Raw genomic sequence first — 12,917 nt, forward strand, 5'->3', positions numbered from 1 at the left:
ACTGTAAATTGCCCCCCCCCCCCCAATGTGTGGGTGAGGGATAGAACCTAAGGGGGAGCTGTTAGGGATGTGGGGAGAATAGGTTACAGGGAAAATGAGTGAGATCTCTCCCCCAGGCAGCACAGCATCGATGGGCTGAATGGCCTTCCTTGTACCTCCCTGAACCTTTCTGCACACCAACACCACCACCCCCCCCCCCCCCAACCCTTGAAAATTCCTGCTTCAAGGGAACCTTCTGCGCTGCCTTTCCCTTACCTCTTGCGACAGTTTCCGGGACGCCACGGGGGGTGGGGGGGGGGGGCAAAGCATCCCATTAAAAAGTTCTCTTGAAGTGGCTCAGCCACTCCCTGGACGTCCCAGGCAAGGCCGGCCCTTCCGTATTTGGAGACATGCAAATAAGGACGTACGGGGGTGGGTGGGGGGAGCACAAAAAAATAAACAGACTTCCTGGAGAGGGAAGAGTCAAACGCTGCACCACTAACGCGGCAGGCGCTAAGACCCCGCGGTGGGCCAGGAGTTGAGAAACTCACCAACTCATCCCAAAGTTTTTGAGGGGGAGGGGGTTTAAAGGGCGAGGATTAAAGGCAGAGGGTCCCGAAAGGCGGAGGAAACACTCGGCTGAAAGTACCGGCAAACTTGATGGCTTGGAATCGGTGATCCCGCTCCCTGCAGGTAACTTTTGAGATGAATTCAAACTTCCTGCCAAGTAAAACTTTTTCTGCTGTTGTTGACTTTTGGGGCTTTGGGTTTGCACAAGTGTCAGGGTCCCTTTAAGGAGAATCGTCCCGCTGTTTAACTACTAAATATAACTGCCGAAGTTGCATTTTAAAGTGGGCGGATTGAGCCTTCAGGTCAAACAGGGCCCGGTCCCCGCTGCCATCCCCCCGCCCCCGCTGCCATCCCCCCGCCACCCCACCCCGGAGCGGGCCTGTGATGCTGGGCCAGGCCTGGGCTCCCCCAGTGCCTGCATCCCGGCGGAGGGCCCCGCACCCCGCACACTCACACGCTGCGGAGGCATTGCAGGTCAGAGACGGCGAGGACACAGACCCCGGGCAGGTCCCGGCAACGGGGTAACTGGTCTCTGTAAATCCCCACCTCTCCACCCCCCCCCTCTCCCTACGCCGGCCCCTGTACCCCACCCCCTGCTCCCCTCCCCGTCTCCGTGACCCCCTCCGGCCCCTGCACCCCTCCTTATCTCTAATCCGGCCCCTGCATCCCTCCCTATTTCTAAACCCCCCCCCACCGGCCCCTGTGCCCCTCCCTATCTCTAACCCCCCCCCATCAGCCCCTGCACCCATCTGTGATCCACCCCCACCCTCTACACCCCTCCCTATCTCTAATCCAGCCCCTAAACCCCCTCACCCCCCCATCTCTATGATCCACCCTCCTCCCTCCAGCCCCTGCACCCCTCCCTGCCTCTGTGATCCACCCCCTGGCCCCTGCACCCCTCCCTGCCTCTGTGATCCAGCCCCTGGCCCCTGCACCCCTCCGTCACTGTGAGCTCAGTTCCCCCCCCCCCGAGGAATCGCTGCACTGCCCAACCTGAAGAGCAGGTTTCTTCTCCCCAACGTGTGACCGTCACCCCCCAACACCGACCTGCCTGTGATCACACCTCCCTGGCCCTGCGAGACGCTGCGCAGAACCTCGCTCACCCTGGTTCCATCACAACCAGGGCATTGATGCTCTAGGGAGGATTTCCTCAGCTGCAGGGTGCTTGGGGACACCTCAAGGACATGGACAGTACCTGAGGAAAGACCTGTCATGTGCTATCTCCTTGACTGGTTCATTAACCTCGTATATCCCTCCAGAGGGAGCGAGGTGTCCATTCCTACTAATGGTTGGAACAGGCAGGTTGTCTCGTGGGGGACGGTGGCTGGGCTGGGCTTATGCCCACTGGAGCTCAGAAGAATGAGAGAGGACTTGATTGGTGAGGGCTTGTTGTGGAGAGGAAGCTTCCTACAATGGGACAATCTAGAGGGCTGAGTAAAAATGAGTTCCCCATTTCAGACAGATGGTGAAATGCTCCCCTGAGATAGTCTTGGGAGCTCTCTTCCTCAAAGGACAGTGAGAGCAGAGTTACACAGCATGGAAACAGGCCCTTCGGCCCAACTTGTCCGTGCTAACCAAGACTAAGCTAGTCCCATAGTTTGACCCATATCCCTCTAAACCTTTCCTATCCATGTACCTGTTTAAGTGCCATTGAGTATTTTTAAGGCACGGGGTGAAAGGTTACCGAGGGTGAGCAGGAGCAAATACAAACAGATCGGCCATGATCTTATTCACAAGATCGCAAGACAAAGGAGCAGAAGTAGGCCATTCAGCCCATCAAGTCTGCTCCGCCACTTCACCATGAGCTAAACTATTCTCCCATCTAGCCCCAATTCCCAGCCTTTTCCCCATATCCCTTGATACCCTGACTAATTAGATACCTATCAATCTCCTCCTTAAGCACCCCCAATGATTGGGCCTCCACAGCTGTACCTGGCAATGGATTCCATAAATCCACAACCCTCTGGGTAAAGAAATTTCTCCTCATTTCTGTTCTAAATGGGTACCCTCTTAATTCTAAGACTATGCCCTCTAGTCCTGGACTCACCCACCAAGGGAAACAGCTTAGACACATCTACTCTGTCCAGTCCTTCCAACATTTGAAATGTTTCTATGAGGTCCCCTCTCAAGAGCCGACAAACGCTCCTTTGTATGTAAGGCCTTGCATTCAAAGGTGGAACAGGATGGAGGGGCCAAGTGGCCTGCTCTTACTCCTCCTTGGCATGTTCAGGCAACAGTAGGGGAGCTGCTCTCCTCCTGGAACGAGTGGCAGGAACAATTACGTGTGAAAGACACTTGGACAGGTACATGGACAGGAAAGGTTCAGAGGGATACAGGCCAAATGGGACTGGCTTTGATGAGAATCTTGGTCAGTAGGGGAGAGTTGGGCTGAAGGGCCTGTTTCTGTGCTGTATGACTGTGACTCACATCCCAAAGACGTGAGGGTCAGGGACAGAGCCTCAAGATTCGGGGGAGCAGATTTACGACGGAGATGAGGAGAAACTGCCTTTCCCAGAGAACAGTGAATCTGTGGTATTCTCTGCCCAGGGAAGCAGTAGAGGCTACCTCATTAAATATACTTAAGACACAGTTGGATAGATTTTTGCATAGTAGGGGAATTAAGGGTTATGGGGAAAAGGCAAGTAGGTGGAGCTGAGTCCACGGCCAGATCAGCCATGATCTTATTGAATGGCAGAGCAGGCTCGACAGGCCAGATGGCCTCCTCCTGCTCCTATGTTCTTATGTAATTGGCCCTCGGTGTAGGTAAGTAGGAAGAGAAATGGGGAGAGGGCATGGTCAAAGTGTTGACCGTGGGGTATTTTTAATGTCCACCTACAAGTGTGGGGGGGGGGGGGGGGGGGGGGGGCGCGGGAATGATGCAAAGTGACGACTCTCGGGATGCTGGGCAGCTTGAGGACAGACGAGTGGCCAGACATTGACGAGCTTCCCGATTCATGCCCACAGATCTGGACCGGGAGCCCCGGGAAGCATGGATTCAGCAGCCTCCAACAGACCCAGCTCCAGCAGCGCTGGGGGCATCCGGGAGTACAAGATCGTGATGCTGGGAGCTGGGGGAGTGGGCAAGAGCGGTAGGTGTCTGGTCTGGGACTGCCTCTGGACGGGGTCTGGTGCATGCGTCAAACCTGGTGCCGCACTGATGTGGCAGGGCAGGGGAGATACCCCAGAGAAGTTCTGCGACTTCATAAACCACTGGTCAGACCTCAGGTGGAGCACTGCCTGCAGTTCTGGGCACCGCACTGGAGAGGGTGCAGAGGAGATTGCCTGGGATGGAGGGTCTCAGTTATGAGGAGGAACTGGAGAGGCTGTTCTCCCTGGAGCAGACGGGGTTCAGAGGGGAGATGATTGAGGCGAGCTGGGGGTAGACTGCAGGAAACATCTCCCCACATCAGCAACAGATAAAAGTAGAGGACATTGATTTAGGGGAAGGGGGAAGAGAGTTAGAGGGAATGTGAGGGGGACCTTCTTCACCCAGAGAGCGGTGAGTGCCTGGAACGCACTGCCCGGGAGAACAGTGGAGGCAGAGTCACTGGCAGTGTTTGTCTAGACCAGCACTTGAATCAACTTGTAGAGGGCTGTGGGCCAAGTGCTGGAGGATGGAACTGATCTGGATGGGTGCCCACTGGTCAGTGTGGACACGAATGGCCTGTTTCCTTGCAACACGATTCTGTAACACTGGTTCGGAATCAGTTTGGGTGCCCTGGCCAATTCTGGCCCTCAGTGCTTCAGAGAGAGAGTCAGACTGGCCCAGAGGCGAAGGAGTGAGGTAAGATCAGAGAAGCGATGGGCAGGCAGGGCTCCGGGGAGGAGGGGGTTGACAGAGGGTAACGGCAAAGGTCTCCAAACAGCAGGCACCGTTCGATGGGCCAAACCATTAGAATCGCATGGAAGGAAACAGGCCCTTCGGCCCAACCAGTCTGTACTGACTCTCAACCACCCTCTTGCACCCATCCCGTTTTATCTTCCCCACACTCCCATCCTCCCCCCAGATTTCACCCCTCACCCACACACTGGGGGGGGTGATTCACAGCGGCCGATTAACCCACCGACCCTCGCACGTCGTTGGGATGTGGGAGGGAACTGGAGCACCCGGGGGAAACCCACCCGGTCACAGGGAGAACGTGCAAACTCCACGCACACACACACACACAGGAGGTGGGGATCGAACCCGGGTCTCTGGGGCTGTGAGGCAGCGGCTGTGCCCGCTGCGCCACCCCACATTAGGGAGATCCACGGCAGAAGTCAATGAGACACAACAACGCCAAGTTGTGTGGCTGTAAATTACTGACTGGGGAATAAATCCCATCAACAAGTGCAGGATCTTTAATTAATTTCCAACCTGTGGGAGGCTGGGCAATTCGCCTCTCACCGGGGGTATTCCATTCACAGCAGTTGCTGGGCAACCTTCCATCTCGTAGCAACAGAGGGGAGCGGGTCAAATTATTGGCCAGCAGATGAGACCAGCTTGCTGGCAGCTCATCGATTTGCTGCTGTGTGCGCGCGCACACGTGCAAAGATATTCCCACACTGCGGGTGACTTGAGATCTGCAGAGGAAGGCTGCCCTTTCCCAATGTTTCTTCCCCCCCCCCCCCCCACCACCAATTTTTCTTTCTTTTTCTGTTCAGTAATATATTTCCAGGTTCAAGAATAGCAACCATTCTGCTCCTGAACCAACCGGCACATCCCTAATCACTACCTCGGTAGAGCAGCACTGTGACTAGGTTACACTGCTTTTTTTTTGGTTCGAACTGCGTTCCTTCTCCATAGCTGTTAGCGTAACGCTATTACAGCGCCAGCGACCCGGTTTCAATTCCGGCTGCTGTCTGTAAGGGGTTTGTACGTTCTCCCCGTGTGTCTGCGTGGGTTTCCTCCAGGTGCTCCGGTTTCCTCCCACATTTCCAAAGACGTACGGGTTAGGAAGTTGTGGGCGTGCTATGTTGGTGCCGGAAGCGTGGTGACACTTGCAGGCTGCCCCCAGAACACTCCACGCAAAAAGATGCATTTCACTGTACATGTGACTAATAAAAATATATCTTAATTTATGTTTTTCTTGTGAATGTTGTGTATCTGATGCTCTGTGCCTGTGATGCTGCTGCAAGTAAGTTTTTCATTGCACCTGTGCACACACGGACTTGTACATATGACAGTAAACTTTCTTTGGGCACCAGATCAGCCTGTTCCTTCCCCTACTTCCCATCTCTTGCTCCCCAACATGTTAACCCCTCCTTGCCTCTGCCATTCCCAGTGGCAGCACGTTTGGCATGCTCTGCAGAGGGGAGTTGTTCCTAAACTTCCTCTTGGAGATGCTTGTGACCAACTGACCCCAATTCAAAGTCAAAGCTGGAGGCTATTGTCGTAGGCACAGGTGCAAAGAAAAACTTACTTGCAGCAGCATCACAGGCACATAGCGGCAGATAAGCAGCATTCACAAGCATTTCAGACTCTCCCATGTGGAAATACCTTCTCTGTCTCTCTCCCCTCCCAATAGGAACCCCAGCCCTGTCAGTCATTCCATAAGGTTGAAACTCTGCTTTCAGTTGCGTTGGTGGGACGGTTTTCAAGCCAAATGCCCCCCACCACACAGACCCATACCAGCCAAGTTCTGCTCTTTGCCCCCAACACCGAACAAATTGGCTCGTCACTTGCTCCTCCCCCGACACTCTGGAAACCCAGCCTTTCCCACAGGGATTAGGTTGACGGTGATGTCATCTGACTGCCGCCTTCCACCCAATCCGGAGCGTTCCCATGGTAACTGGAGCAAACCGACTAAAGCGGTCATACAATGGAGAGAGGAGTTTTTCTTTTTTTTGAGAGTGATCCCTCACGAATAGGTCGACTCTCCGCACATTGTCTCATTGTCCCATTTTCAAAAGTGACTGTAGTTCATACAGCCCCGCCAACGTGTCAAATCGACGTAGCCAGATTTATGAGGACGCTGCCGGGACTCGAGGGCGCCTCGAACTATAGGGAGTGGTTGGTCAGGCTGGGACTTTATTCCTTGGAGCGTAGGAGAGTGAGTGGTGACCTTATTGAGGGGCACAGATAGGGTGAACCCACAGAATCTTTTTCCCAGGGAAAGGGAACTAGGGGACAGAGGTTTAAGGTGAGAGGGGAACGATTCAAAAGGGATTTGAAGGGGGGTAACTCAGAGGGTGGTGCATTTGTGAGCTGCCAGAGGAAGTGGTTGAGGCAGGTACAATAATAGCATTTAAAAGACACTTGGACAGGTACATGGATAGCAAACAACACACAAAATGCTGGAGGAACTCAGCAGGTCAGGCAGCATCTATGGAGGGAAATGGACAGTCGATGTTTCATAGAACACTACAGCACAGTACAGGCCCTTCAGCCCACAATGTTGTGCAGACATTTTATCCTGCTCTAAGATCTATCTAACCCTTCCCTCCCACATACCCCCCATTTCTCTAATGTTTCAGGCTGACACCCTTCCTCAGGACTGCAATGGATAGGAAAGGCTTAGAGGGATATGGGCCAAACGGGACTGGCTTAGATGGGCATCTTGGTCGGCATGGACCAGATGGGCTGAAGGGCCTGTTCCCGTGTTGCATTAATCCACGAGTGTTTCACGCTGGTCCTATCAGACAGACACACAGCCACGTCAAGAGGGCCGCTAAACAAAAGCTCAAAGGGGAGGGGGTTCCAGAGGTTAGGAGCCCAGGCTGCTGGAGACACAGCCACCAGAACTGGAGAGGTGAGGACAGGCAATGTTCAAGAGCAGGAGAGAGCACAAGAATCGCCACTTATTAACACTGAACATTGTCGTCTGCTGAGCTACCGTGTTAGGCACTTAAGAGTCAACCAAATGGACTCTGGAGTCTCATGTAGGCCACTGTACAGTGTTGGTCTCCTCAGTCAAGGAAGGTTGGGAGCAGTTTGGAGAAGATTTACTAGACCCATAACCTGGCAAGGGCAGGTTGTCTTGCAAGAAAAGGTTGGCAAGGCAGGGCTGGTTGGGTCTTATACACACCAGAGCTTGGAGGAGTGAGAGGGCACTTGACTGAAGTATACAAGGTCCTGAAGGGTCTTGGCAACACCTTCCAAACCCACCACCTCTACCAGCTGGAAGGACGAGGGCAGCGAATGCACGGGGAACACCACCCCCGGGAGTTGGCCCCCAAGCCACACACCATCGCGACTGGGAAATATATCGTCATTCCTCTGCTGTCGCTGGGTCCGAACCCCGGAACTCCCTCCCTGACAGCACTGTGGGTGTACCCACACCAAGGACTGCAGCGGTTCAAGGAGGCAGCTCACCGCCACCTTCTCAGGGACAACTAGGTTCGGGCAATTAAATGCTGGCTCAGCCCACACCCCTCAAGTGAAATTTAAAAATGATGCGGGGAGGAGGTTTCATCTTGTGGGACAACCTAGCACTGGGGGTCACCATTTAAGGGGTCACCCATTTAAGACAATTTTTTTCTCTTGAGGGTCGTGTGTCTTTGGAGCTCATTTCCTCAAAGCAGAGTCTTGGAATATTTCAAGGCAGAGGTAATTTGTGTGTCTCTATGCAGATTTTCTGCAGGAGACAGATTCTTAACAATAAGCAAGTAGATTTTGTGGTCATTATTAGACCAGCTGTTAAACTTTTTGATTATTAACTACCGTGGTGGGATTTGAACTTGCGTCCCTGATTAACTTTGGGCTCTGGGTTACTAGTCCGGTGACTCCAATGCCTTCACCATACTTGTGGAGTGCTTTCAGACCAATGAACCATCTCAACACGTGGCTCTGTGTCACCACAGCTGACGGCAAGTGGGCTGAGAAATTTTCTCAGCCAACTTATCCTGTTGTTGGGCGATTATGGTGGGGTTGTGAATAGTCTGTTACCAGGGCAGCTTGTGGCACTGGCTGTCTTGTGTCTACTGGCATCTGGGTACTGCATCGGGCGGTCTGCAGAGTCTAGTTAGACTGGGAGCCGCATCGGGCGGTCTGCAGAGTCTAGTTAGACCGGGAGCCGCATCGGGCGGTCTGCAGTCTACATTTCAAAAGCCTCTCCAAGAACCCAATACTACCCTCCCAAGCAAAAGAAATATCTGGACTCCCACAGCATGTAGTGTGTGAAGTGTAATCGAGTAGAATGGGTAAAATCACTTACCGCACTGGTCTACAGATATGGTTGAGGCAGTGTGGAGACACACCCAGCCTTGGTCACCCGGATCGTGCCTTGTTGTGATACTTGTGGCTCCCTCTCACGGTTCCACGTGACTTTCTTACAGCCATGACAATGCAGTTCATAAGCCATCGGTTCCTGGATTACCACGACCCAACCATAGGTAAGATGATGCCTTAATCTTAACTATTTGATTGATGCTCAAGAACAGTTTGTACCTTATATTTTAGAGGGAGCTTTACACTGTGTCCAACAGGTGCACTGGGAGTGTGCGATGGGACGGTGCAGAGGGAGCTTCACTCTGTGTCTGACCCCAGGAGTGTGCGATGGGACGGTGCAGAGGGAGCTTCACTTTGTGTCTGACCCCAGGAGTGTGTGACGGGACAGTGTGGAGGGAGCTTCACTTTGTGTCTGACCCCGGGAGTGTGTGATGGGACGGTGTGGAGGGGGTTACAGAGACAGGGAGAGGTGGAGGGGCCAGAGGAGGTCACAGAGACGGGGAGGGGTGTAGGGGGTGACAGAGATGGGGAGGGGCTGGTTCGAGCAAGGGGAGGGGGAAGTGAAAGTCCCAGGGGAGAAGGCGGACTGATGCCGGATGAGCTCCTTTACGGATCAGAATTCCCTCCCTGTTCCCAGAGGATGCCTACAAGACGAGGGTCCGCATCGACGACGAGTCGGCCCATCTGGATATCCTAGACACCGCGGGGCAGGTGCGTGATGGGGCAGCGCCGCTTGGAGCGTGCGCAGCGCGGGCTGGCACGGGGGGGGATGGGGTGGTGTGGTGGGGGTAGGCGGGGGAGGTGATGCTACCAAGATCCCAGCGACTGCAAAGAGTTGATGCTGCCCCTTGGGCAGAGCCCCCTCCCACTGCGCTCCCTCGTTGCCGCCCCTCCCACAGTGCACGGCACTCCCTGGAGACACCCACTTCTGCGCCCACAACGCTCCCTTGGTACCACCCCTCCCACAGCGCTCGCTTCACCCAGTAGGATGGGGCTGGGGGGTGGGGAGGGGAAGACATCTGACCCGTCTCCCCCTCAGACTCCCCTCTCAGCCACCTCTGGCGAGACTGACCGTCCTCTGCTCTGGCCGACGGCAGGCGGAGTTCACGGCCATGAGGGACCAGTACATGAGGGGAGGAGAGGGCTTCATCATCTGCTACTCCATCACGGACCGCCGCAGCTTCCAGGAGGCCGTCGAGTTCAAGCAGCTCATCTACCGGGTGCGGCACACCTATGACATCCCCGTGGTGCTGGTGGGGAACAAGTCGGACCTGGGCAGCCTGCGACAGGTAAAGGCACCGGCGTGGGCGTTCGGGGGGATGGTGGGGAATGGGGGGGGGGGGTCCCCTCCCCTCGAGTAGATTGGTATTGGTTTATTATTGTCACTTGCACCAAGGTACAGTGAAAAACTTGTCTTGTATACTGATCGTACAGGTCAATTCATTACACAGCGCAGTTACATTGAGTTAGTACAGAGTGCATTGATGTAGTACAGGTAAAAACAATAACAGCACAGAGTAAAGTGTCACAGCTACAGAGAGAGTGCAGGGCAATAAGGTGCAAGGTCACAATAAGGTAGATTGTGAGGTCAGAGTCCATCTCATTGTATAAAGGAACCGCTCAATTGTCTTATCACTGTGGGGTAGAAGCTGTCCTCAAGTCTCAGGTGAATGGTTTGAGTCAAGGTGAGGAATCAGAGGGGCGCTCTGAGGAAATAAGTTTTCACCCAGAGGGTGGCTGGGATCTGGAACGCACTGCCTGACAACATGGAGGAGGCAGAGACTCTCGTCACAGTTGGTGTCCGAGGCTGAGGGGTGATGTTATAGAGGCGTATAAAATCACAAGATGGTCACATTTTTCCCCCAGGGTAGGAGGGGGTCACAAGATGGTCTGTCTTTTTCCCCAGGGTTGCAAGGGGTGGGGGGAGTCTAAAATTTGAGGACACAGGTTTAAGGTGAGAGGGGTAAAATTTAAAGGGGACCTGAGGGGCAACTTCTTCACCCAGAGGGTGGTGGGTGTGTGGAAGGAGCTGCCAGAGGAAGTGGGTGAGGCAGGTACAGTTACAACATTGGACAGGTACACGGGTCGGAAAGGTCTGGAGTGATGAGTGCCAAACGCAGGCGAATGGGATTTAACAGATAGGCACCTTGGCCAGCATGGACGAGTTGGGCCGAAGGGCCTGTATAACTGTGGCTCTGCTAGCGGGGGCAGGACTCGAACTTATTTCAGTGGAGCAGGATGGTGTCGAGTGATTTAATCCCCCCCACTGGCACATTAACTGGGGGTAAGGCTCCCCACCACACCCTGCCCCCCCATCCCCAGTTGCAGTCACTGCTCCCCTTCCGCTTCCAAACACAGGTGTCGAAGGAGGAGGGCTCAGTTCTGGCGCGCGAGTTCAACTGCCCGTTCTTCGAGACGTCGGCCGCCCTGCGGTACTACATCGACGACGTGTTCCACTCCATGGTGCGGGAGATCAGGCAGAAGGAGAAGGCCGCTCTGGCCCAGGAGCGGAGGGTCAGGCACAAGGACAGTGTGTGGAGGAGGCTGAAGAGCCCCTTCCGCAAGAAGGGCGACTCGGTGACATGAGGGGGGGAGGTCGCGGGGGTGGGGGGCGCGGGGAAGGAACCGCAGCCACGACCCCTCTGCGGTCCGCCACCAGACTCCTGCTCTTCAACGCACGAGGCCTATGGGGTCCAGTCACTGCAACTTATCTGGTTGAACCGGTACTCAGTCCATCTCCCCCCAAACCCCCCACCCCCCCACAATATCTGCAGCCCCCTTGCCAGTCTTAACCAAGCAACTGACGCAGCAGGCAGCTTCCATAACAGGCAGGTCGTTCGAAGGCCCAGACACCTCCCCCCCCCCCCCCCCCCCGGATCGCACTTCTGTTAATGCTCATAACATTGAAATCACACCCTCCGCAGGGCAGGGACAGCACGGGTTAGACATAGTGAAGCTCACCCTACACAGTCCTGTCACACACTCCCGGGGTCAGACACAGGGTGAAGCTCCCGCCACACCGTCCCATCACACACTCCCGGGGTCAGACACAGGGTGAAGCTCCCACCACACCGTCCCATCACACACTCCCGGGGTCAGACACAGGGTGAAGCTCCCGCCACACCGTCCCATCACATACTCCCGGGGTCAGACACAGGGTGAAGCTCCCTCCACACTGTCCCGTCACACACTCCCAGGGTCAGACACAGGGTGAAGCTCCCGCCACACCGTCCCGTCACACACTCCCAGGGTCAGACACAAGGTGACGCTCCCTCCACACTGTCCCGTCACACACTCCCAGTGCAGGGATAGCACGGGTTAGACAGGGTCAATCTCCATCTACACCATCACATCATACGCTCCCAGGGCTGGACAGTGCAGGTTAAACACAGAGTTGAGGTCTGTCTGCACTGTCCCGTCACACACTCAGAGAGTAGGGACAGCACAGGTCAAACACAGAGCAGAGCTCCCTCGGCACTGTCCTGTCACACACTCCCAGGGCTGAGACAGCCCAGCTTAGTTTAAAAACAAATCGCTTCCCTCAAGCTACGTTCTCCATTTCTCTTAAAAGCTTGAAAATTAAAATCCAAATGACTGCTTAACCTTTTAACTGCTAGGAATACACCGAGTTTGCGAAATGTCTCCAATTGGGGACCGGTGATCATTCTGGTAAATCTACAGTGCACTCCCCAAACAGCAAACAAAACGTTAAACAGACGTATTGCCCTTAAGTGCTCTTGGTGGAATCTCACCGTGCCTTCATATCCCGTGGTATAACATCTTCACCCCTGAACACCAGTCCTCTGGATGTACGGCCAGAGAAATCACGGTTAGCTCAGCGTACCTGACATTATAGTGACTGATATCTGTGGTCCCCACCACATCCCCAAACCTTGGCGTCTCATTGTTTTGACAGTATTCTGTTCTGTACTTTTTATGTTTGAAGTAGGAAACCTCAAATTAAAAACGATTTGTCACAGTTATGACCTATTGTTCTTGATCTCTATACATCCTGTAACGACTGGCTAAAGAAATTAGATCTACATCCTTTGGAGTGTGGGATAATCTTATCGAAACACGGAAGATCTGGAGATGTTTCCACTGACGGGAGAGTCTCGTGAGGGGATATAGCAATGAGATAAGGGGTGGTCTTTTCGGTGCCCAGGAGCTTGTTCAGAGGGTGGTGAACCTCTGGAGTTCTCTACCTGTGGAGGCCGGA

At 54.4% G+C, this 12,917-nt stretch overlaps 1 protein-coding gene across 4 annotated transcripts; it reads left to right on the forward strand.

The window, feature by feature from the left end:
- The first annotated feature begins 425 nt into the window (after positions 1 to 425).
- On the forward strand, positions 426 to 12,677 carry rit1 (Ras-like without CAAX 1). 4 transcript variants are annotated; one of them, XR_007958782.1, is made up of 7 exons: positions 426 to 672; positions 3,514 to 3,638; positions 8,806 to 8,862; positions 9,336 to 9,409; positions 9,796 to 9,987; positions 11,057 to 11,856; positions 11,961 to 12,677. XR_007958782.1 is itself a non-coding variant. In XM_052045800.1 (6 exons), the coding sequence occupies exons 2-6, from the start codon at positions 3,539 to 3,541 to the stop codon at positions 11,282 to 11,284; spliced, it is 651 nt and encodes a 216-aa protein (XP_051901760.1). In that variant the 5' UTR covers positions 426 to 672; positions 3,514 to 3,538; the 3' UTR covers positions 11,285 to 12,677. The 4 variants fall into 4 exon arrangements, 1 of the variants encoding a protein (XP_051901760.1); XR_007958783.1 differs by having other exon boundaries at positions 11,057 to 11,804; XR_007958784.1 differs by having other exon boundaries at positions 11,057 to 11,752.
- Positions 12,678 to 12,917: the final 240 nt, after the last annotated feature.

The sequence above is a fragment of the Pristis pectinata genome, chromosome 40 (genome assembly GCF_009764475.1).
Source record: "Pristis pectinata isolate sPriPec2 chromosome 40, sPriPec2.1.pri, whole genome shotgun sequence".
Taxonomy (NCBI): Eukaryota; Metazoa; Chordata; class Chondrichthyes; order Rhinopristiformes; family Pristidae; genus Pristis; species Pristis pectinata.